General features: G+C 42.8%; 1 protein-coding gene across 1 annotated transcript in view; it reads right to left on the minus strand.

Moving 5' to 3' along the window:
* Positions 1-7,401, minus strand: part of mtmr4 (myotubularin related protein 4) — a 34,892-nt gene extending 27,491 nt beyond the window's left edge. The window contains exons 1-2 of the mRNA XM_023418259.2: positions 7,366-7,401; positions 5,906-6,006 (exon numbers count right to left, since the gene is read on the minus strand). Coding sequence (XP_023274027.1) covers positions 5,906-5,908 — 3 coding nt within the window. The 5' untranslated portion in view covers positions 5,909-6,006; positions 7,366-7,401. The remainder of the gene's footprint in view (positions 1-5,905; positions 6,007-7,365) is intronic.
* Positions 7,402-9,129: the final 1,728 nt, after the last annotated feature.

Here is a 9,129-nt window from a genome sequence, read left to right on the forward strand (position 1 = left end):
GAGAGAGAGAGAGAGAGAGAGAGAGAGAGAGCACGCTGGCGTCTGAAGACAGCCCCTGTTGCACTGCTGACAGAAGGATAGTCCAAGAGCAGCGGTCCACCCGATCAGCTGAGTTATGAGTGAGGGGAAAGCGGTGAAAGTGATGAAATGACTGCAGATGTGCCTTCTCAACTGTAGCGAGCGGATGGGGGGGAAACTGCGAGAAGAGAAAGCAGGAGAGAAAGGAAGATAGAGGGAACTGCCTGATGCTAAGCTCCTCCCTCTGCATGCGCATCTACCTCCCTCTCTCACATTCACATGCTCGCACACATTTCTCCCCCCGTCTCCCTCTCATCCCTTCCTCCACCCTTGTTCACCCTTCACCGACATCTCCTCATAAATATGCCTCTCCCTCAGCAATGAGGTGGTAAAGCCTGGAGTGTACCGCCAGCAACCAGAAGATGCTCCGACCGCCATGCAGCGCACCACCTGACATCAACTGCAGCACACCGTAGAGACTGCCCAAGCACACACCGTCAGCTCGTGTCTGTGTGCACAGGCTACGCTGAACACAAAAAACACAACCTCACGCACACACAGACGGAGAGCAGAGACACACTCCATCCAGCTGTTGGACAGTATCCCGTCACAAAACCGTTGCTTTGGCAGCAACTGATCTAGTGCAGGAGGAAAATACGTGGCAGAGGACAGAGGAGGGAGGGTGTTGAGGAGAGTGAGTCTATGCGGAGATCTCTGGTGACACAGCATTCTACAGACACAAAACTCTTCCTCTCCCCCCCCGTCTCTAAGTGTCTTCTTGGCACTGTCCTACACAAGTGCAGTACATCTTTGCACCTAGCACGGGCTGGTCGCAGCACCTTCCTGTGCCTGATATTCAGGGAAGGTCACGGGATGTATGTGGTGTGTACAGTTTCCCATATGCTCCACACGGCCCTTCCCCCTCTCTTGCCCCAATCTCCTCCATGGTAGAGTCGTGACAGCTACTCGCCTTCAACAGTATGACCCCACATTACATAACGCGTATAACGGCGTAGCATAGGCCTGATACAGAACGCCGCACTATTACAATGGGATTAATTTTACAGGGGTTGGTCCCATAAAGTAATTTCAACATGGTCACATTTTAACGAGATGCATTTTCATGGTGTGGTGTGGGAGGGTTCGTAAGTGTAATCCAGGTAAACAAACCACCCAATTCTTCCCTTCTAAATTTCCATTTTACAACTCTCTCTCAAACAGACACACTTCAACGGCTTTGTATAAACCTGCGGTTACTCATACTTCTTCATGACTGCCAGGGAGTGTACAATGTAATCTCTGTCTGTAGAGGTGAACTGATATTTAGGTATTTGCACACATCTACCTATAGTTCATACTGTACTGTGCCTTCCTCTGTAATGCACAAAATGTCCAGAATAATGTGTAAAATAACAAATGACTACAACTAATGTTATCTCTATTGTAGCGCCTTCTTTATATCTATACAGAGGGCCATTTCTCCGGAAGCTAAGATAAAACCACCTTCTTTTATAGTACGTGCAGACCAACAAAGATTAAATGAATGAATGGATTTACAGACAAGTCATGTTTTCTACCGCTAGTTAATAAATACAGAACAACTACCGGACACAGTAAAGTAAGAATACGTTTTCCAAATCACATATCACAAGGATCTAGATCACAGCGAGACATTTCAGCATGTCATTCAACCTCACTGCTTCAGCACATTGTCCCTGCGTATCCAGCCGCACAATATCTGCTCTACTCTTCAGTTATCGTAAATGAAAAGAAAAAACTACTTGTGACTACATATGTTTTTAATGATAGTAATCTGGCAGTTTAGTTCTCAAGTTAGATGTACAACTGTCCAGTGTTAAAATCAGATGATTTTATAGCATCCATGTATGTACAAACATCTAAGTAAATTGTCTTTTGAACACAAAAACGATGCCCATTTCAGATTCTCTTGTGTCACACACTCTGAATATGTCTGTATATTAGAGCTGAGATCCTTATGCTGCAGGAGGCATGATGCATTACACTCGTGCTGTGTGACTTTGATCTCATCAGATAAATGGACTGCCACTATAAAATGCACTTCCACAAATCAGGCAGAAGCGTACTGAGAATCATTTATATCACATGATAAACCCGTGACTCGTTTCATTTATTTTCCTCCAGCACAATGAAGAAGTGAAATAAAGCATTATGAATTATATCGAAGCTCAGTTTGTCAGTGCAGAAATGCTTTAGTGAGCCATCATGGTGAGATGGTAGAAGCTACACCAGCTTGTGTTGTGTTGTTGAGCACCTCTGTCTGAAGCGTTCATGTATTTGAGAAAATCTCCGGCAGACTTTGAACCCTTTATTCAGACTTTCAGTATAACCTCAGCAGGTAGACCATTCAAAATGATTTTATTTTTAGATTGAACATAAATTTGTGTGAATTACACATATACATATATCTGCTTTGACATTTTACTTCGGTGTAAACCTGTATATGCAATTTGGAGATTTCAAACAATAAACTTTGAATTAAGTGCACGGCTCAGGCTGTCAAATCATTTTCCAAACACTGGGCTTTAAATTCCCCCTTTCTGTCTGAACAGCCCCGCCCGGAACCAACCACAAAAGTGAGCACCAGATTTGGCCTCCTGTGTCTCACATTTTATTTTAGGAAAGGAGGGCAGCCAGTCACCAATGCAGAGTGTCAGCCTGCAAGTTAACACACAACTATAGAAGGAGGATATAAATAAGACATGAGCCATTAGAAAGGATGCGTATACAGAGCTAAACTCTATCCAAACTCTACAAAATATTTGCATATGGATGTTTCAAGCGTCTGTAAATGCATAGAGTTATGTTTGTGTGTATTCTGTGTGTAATTTGAACTCATACAAGTCATAACCTGCAGTCTACAACATGTGATTTCCAAATCAATTACAGTTATTTTGTGGGTAAAATGTGTTGTAGATGTAAAATGTGTTTTGTTAAGTTAGCTGCGGCAACTCTGACCTATTAGCCTGAAGCAGGATTTAGCTTAACGTAATGCATTAAAAGCATTAAAATGCAGGCTGTCCAATATATTGCTTCCAAATGCTCAGCCATGCAACTTTTGTCCTTTTACTTGTTTTTGATTGGCTGCCAGGCATCCATTAAAAGTTGTATATCAGAACATCTCAAACTGCTCTGGTCAACAGGCTCTGATTAAAAAGAGCCACAAAGTACACTGAACAAAACAACAGCGTTACCATTATCTGGATCAAATGAAAAAGGAGGAAGAGGGAACCAGACACCGACAGCCAGGCCTCGGGAACCAGAGCGAGGTCAAACAGTGTTGGAAGCAAAAGTCCCTTCAAAGAGAGTGACATTCAAATCATTAACAACAACCTGGAATGAACCCTCTGGCTTTAGCTACACCCTCACCCACACCCTCGCTTCTGGTGTGTGGTCAGTGCATTTAAACAACAACAACAACAACAACAACAACAACAAACCTGCACACACATCCAGGTGACTTAATCCTTATGTAAGAAGGTGACATCATATGGGGCAGTAACACAGAAAAAAAAAAAAAACACCCATCTTTGCAAAGCACACTAACTTCTCTCTTTCTAGTTTGGCACAACCCCTACAAGGTAGCATTACAGTGCATTGTGGGTACTGAGGGCAGGGTAAAATAACCCCATTGTCCTCGTTTCCATGATCGCATTATCCTGCTAACAATATGGCAGCATGAGTGGACAACAGCATGAACTCAATACTTCCCGTTTTGTTTCAGCGCAAAAGCTGGAGGCTGGGAAGCAATTAAACACTGCTTCAGAAGACGGGATTAAAAGAATCATATTACCTGTGGAACAAACTGCTGGAACAAATGTCGCACAATCCTACCTGAGAAAATTAACCCGTAGATCAACAGCAGCTGAGGGCAGGTAATATCATTAGCTGTGGCCACAGAGCAACAGACCTGACAAAATGACAGCTGCGAAATCATGTTGCACAAATGCTACAACAACTCAATTTCAAATATGAGTTTTGCTGATCTCCAGTGATTCCAGTGTTCAGTGCACCTTATGTCACAGTTTGAGTTTGGTTACAAGTGCAACAGAGCAAACTTCTGACCACACCCAGCTGCACCCAAAGAGAGGGGTCAGTGAAAAGATGCTTTTCACAAACACATAAAAACTGAACTTCAACACAGGACTAGCTCACTTCTCATTTTATGTGCCTCAGTGAGTTCATTATTTGTTCTTCAGCTCTGTCATCAATTAAGCCCAGAGCTAAACCGTGTGTCCCACAAAAAGGCTGAGAGCTGGGCATGTGGCCACGGTGGCATTCTGTAGACCCAGCTGACCAGAACCTCGGGACACACATGCTCCTGTTACACTTCCTATCTCTGTCCCATAAAAGCTGGGCCCATTAGTTTCAGGAGGAATTTCTCACTGCTTCCTGTCTCTCATGGCTGAGGTACATTAACTGTGTGTTCACAGAGGAAGAGCAAACAGACAAAAGATATTTTGGATATCCTATTCTAAAATTGCAGAAGATTATGCATTTAACACCTCATTTGAAAAGCCTTGCACATCTATAAAGTGCAGCCTGCATGGCTCATGTTAAATGTCAGTAGAGTTGTGAACTACAAATAGTCTTGCATCTTGCACATTATATTTGCTAAGCTTCAGTTTAATTATAACCCTCAGGCTCACAACTGCAGCATGATGAGACAAACCACATGAAATCTGAGTCAGCACTCAGATTCTAACAGAGGTGCATGTAGCAACTTGAAGTGGCACAATAATTTCCTTATCTTTTTGCACACATTACTTTCATGGTTAAGTTACATAATACAAAAACTATTTAGTCTGAGTTTTGCTTCAGAACTGAACAGCCAGTAGCATCCACTAGAGGGCAATAGGGACAGATCTCTACCCAATACCTTACCTACTTCTGTTACACCTTCACCACTCAACTAAACAACAACATGGTGCTGTACAGGAGACATGTGGCAGTCATCAAACATCTAACATCTGTTCCTGCTACACAGCAGTTTAACTGAAGCAGCAGCACGTTCCTGAATGAAACAAACAGTGCAATAAAACCGTAACCCTGCTGAGAAAACTACTTATAAAGTGTAGAGAGATGCTGCCTGGGGTCGATCTACTTTCACTCACTCCACAATTCCCTGTTTAGAGATGACCATGGCTAATTTGTTATATCCAGGCATTTATTTGCATGTTTGTCAATTACAAAATAATCCACTTGTAAAGCAGCAGGAGTCGCTACTGCAGCAACAAATACATGGTCCCACACTGGCTTCCCACCCAAAAACATGTCCATGTGTTCGTTAGCCTGCATGAGCAAGCTGGAGGTACTGCTTCATGTTTCTGTGATGGGAAAACTTGTGTGGTTTTAACATTAGTCGTCTTTACCATGACCTAAAGAACACATTTTTTTTATTGCACCTGCATTTAATAAACTAGAGCACAGACTTTTCATCACTGAAGTGGAATTTCTGAGAGAAATTCATTGTTTCTGTATTTCTAATAGACCAATATCATAAAGTGTCACTTACTGACAAAAAATGAATGAATGAAACGTCTGAATGGTTCTAATTGACATACAGTACAGTTAACTGTGCAGCCCTGAACCACATGTGTGGCGAATTAAAACAGTGGCAATATTCTGAGAAGCGCATTCTGTTGTTAAACATGTTGCAACCCCCTGCTCTTTGTTTATGTCTGTAACAGTATTGTGCCATTTCCTGTGAGAGTCCAGAAGTCCCTTCTTGCCATTTCACCTTCAACCTAGGAGGTCCAGAGCAGCACCTAGTTTAATAGCAATCAGGAATCTGCAGCACAGTTTATATAAACAAACAATCTCCTCCCCAGTTGTGTGATTGGCTCACCATGCTGCCAGCCCGTGCTGTAGACAGTTGGTCTGGGTGCTCCTCTTCAGATCCCTCCCTCTCCTCCTGTCTACTGGGCTCTGCTGTGCCAGCGACGTCTCCTGCCAACAGAAAAAACACACTACTTTCAGACATGAGGTTTGTGTGTGTGTGTGGGCGGTTGTGGAGTTATGTGACTGTGTAAAATGGCAGGATTTCAGTGGTTCTCAAAACTTTTTCTGGCATGTCCCCCCCCCAAGCCGAAAACAGTTCACACCACAATTTTTTAATCAATCATTAACAATGATGAGTGAAGCAACCATTAAAAAGGATCCAAGTTTCACTGAAATAAAGGTCAGCACGATAACATCAGTAAGCTCGTTTGTTTAAGTTCCATTTTTAAATGATATTCATCCAACTTAGTTTCACTTTGCCCCACAGTTTAAGAACCACTAGTCTAAAGTCCAGCAAGAATGAATGAATGAATGAATGCTGGCAGTAAAATCATACAACGTCTAATTGGTGAAGATTAATTTTATAGAAGTGACCACATCCACACAGTCCAGCAGCTCTCAGAGGAATGTGGGGGTTTACAGAGAGATGGTTCAACTGGCTGCCTGGGAGAAGAAGCACTCTCTACAAATCAGGTCAAGTCAATGTAAACACACTTCACACATGCAATGCTGCAGACAGACATGTAGGGACAAGCGTGAAGTCTTTCGCCACGACGGAAACCTTGGGGCGGATCAGCTGACCTGACCCGATGGGAGAAATTCTCAGTTACAGGAAATGCAAACTCGACGTTCCACATCAGATTATCAGCAGCCAAACAGATAACTGCAGGAAGAGCAGACAACAAGCGTGGGCAAACTCCACAACTTCTCCACACCCAGCACACCAACAGGTGCGGAGGTGGATATCCTGACCTTCTCACAACAAGAGCAGGAGGTTCTGAAATTCACTCTAATCCTGGATATGTGCACAGAGTCATGCGCTGCTACGGCGGCTGCACACGTAAAAAAAAGCAACAAGTTTAAACACTCAAAATAAAAGAAGTGAAGCGCTGAGCAGCCTGAAACCAAAAACCTGATTCACTAACTAACTGTATGAAAAGTAACACTCTGATATTCCAATGCCTTCTCTTCCTGTGCTTGTGCAAGCCCAGTCAGGAGGGAGTGGGGGACACTCAGTGTAAGTTTACTACAAAGACAGTAAGGCATACACACACAGGCAGCCAGACTAAACATAGACATAGTGTTCACTTCCTTGTGTTTGGAACAGACTTTACTACAATACATTGATTACAAGGACTTCAAACTGGATCGAAATGCTCACTATGCAGCGCTGTCATGTCACTTCCACCCACTTGTTTTTTTTTTTCCAGACACACCCCCTTTTGCACACAGCTCCACAAACAGAAAAAAAAAATAAAAATACTACTCAACTCAGAAAATACTATTCTCAACATAATTTCCTCTTACCTGTACAAAGTGCTGAATCAAACGTTTTGCTGAAACTTCTCTCTACCTTTTAAGCTTGAATGAAAGCTCAATGCTTTGCAAAGTAGCAGTAGTCTCGTCTCCCAAACACGTACTGGTTGTAATCCAGTGCATGACATACCTACCTCCCTCCCTCCCTCCCTCCTTCCTTCTCTAGCTCTGTCTCTATTGCTTACTCTTTTTCCCTCCCACTCTGTAAGTGCCAGGCTTCTCAAAGTGAAAGAGGCCATACTACAGGGCATGGACTCTCTACATTTCACCCACCTACGACACACTCATGACTCATTTTATCAAAACGGATGGCTTTCATTGCTAATCAGTCATGGAGAAATCCCCAGCACCACCACCAAAGGAACAATATTATATTTAAAGCAATATGAGTCACCTACTTGTGTCAGAACATTTAACTTCACAAAAATTAAATGTAACCGAGGTGTAAAGTGGAAAAAAAAATTCATTCACAGAGTTACACACAAATCTAGCAGAGAAACAGTCAAGTCAACAGTAAGGAGACCGAAACTTTAAAGCTGCATTAGCTGATGATTTGGCAATTAGAGAGTGGAACAACTCAACAGCAACCTGATATATTATTGCCTTATAAAGTTGTGATAGCGTACGTGTTAGCTAACAAGTGCTTGTTTAATTTAATGGCCTGTTGTTGTGTTTCTGGTCTCCTGATGAACCCAAGTCCAATATTCACCGTCCGTTTAGCTCAAATTTTCAGTCAACCAACCCCTGAGCGAAATATCTAGACCTGTTTTAAACTCTGTAAAAATCCTCTGCTATTGATTAATATTTTCCTTAACATGGTTTTCACACGTACAAAACGAATCAAAAACCGGGGTTGTAAGTACATCTACTCTTACTTCCTCATTGAAAAATCTGGATCAGGCCTTGTGCCCCGCCCACCACCGCTGCTGCTGCTTGCTCCAGGTTGACAGGTGAAACAGTGAGTATCAATATGGTTAATGGAGGAAACATCGGAGAGACTCAGCCACATGTTTGAGCCTCAGTCAGACCCAGACTCAGGAGTTTTTGAGGAGTTTGTTGAGACCAAAATTGCAGACTAGAAGATGTATCAGAACGGTTAGCAAAGTTATTTGTCATTTGTTAGCTTGTAACTGTGGCTGACACAGTGTTAGTGGCTGTACTGATGCAAACTTTCACTCTCTGTACTGACAAGGTTTCGGTGACTGCTGGAGCAGAGAGCATCAAGATTAGGTTAGAGCAGGAATCTTCAGAGAGACTCAGCCACACGTTTGTGCTTCAGTCAGACCCAGACTCAGATGAGGAGTCTGTTGAGACCAGAACCAGAGACTAGCAGACGGATCAGAGCGGTTAGCATCTTTTATTTGTTTATGCTGTTTTTTAGCTTGTAACTGGCAATTGCTGACAGTGTTAGCGGTTGTGCTAATGCTAATTCTCTCTCTCTCTGTATTGACAAGGTTTCAGGTGTATTTAGCCCCGCCCCCGGTCCACACAAGTTGATGGGATTGGTTCCTTAGGTTTGTGACGTATGAAGCCCTGGCTGTCTGAATCTTTTTTTATGAGACTGTCATTGGTTCACTGCAGTTCAAGGTGGAAACACTCAGTCATGGTGTTGATGATTATTTTTGTATCATGTTAAAGTTAAAAACTTGATTTTCATTTTCATTGGGGTTGGTCTTTAATAGGAAGGTGTTCACTTCCCAGTTGCTCACTTTGTTTGCAGTTAGGTGCTGGGCAGGTCGAGTGCAGCGGGTTTGT

The sequence above is a fragment of the Seriola lalandi genome, unplaced genomic scaffold (genome assembly GCF_002814215.2).
Source record: "Seriola lalandi dorsalis isolate HSWRI2012SDOR001 ecotype SW California unplaced genomic scaffold, Sedor1 jcf7180002054581, whole genome shotgun sequence".
Taxonomy (NCBI): Eukaryota; Metazoa; Chordata; class Actinopteri; order Carangiformes; family Carangidae; genus Seriola; species Seriola lalandi.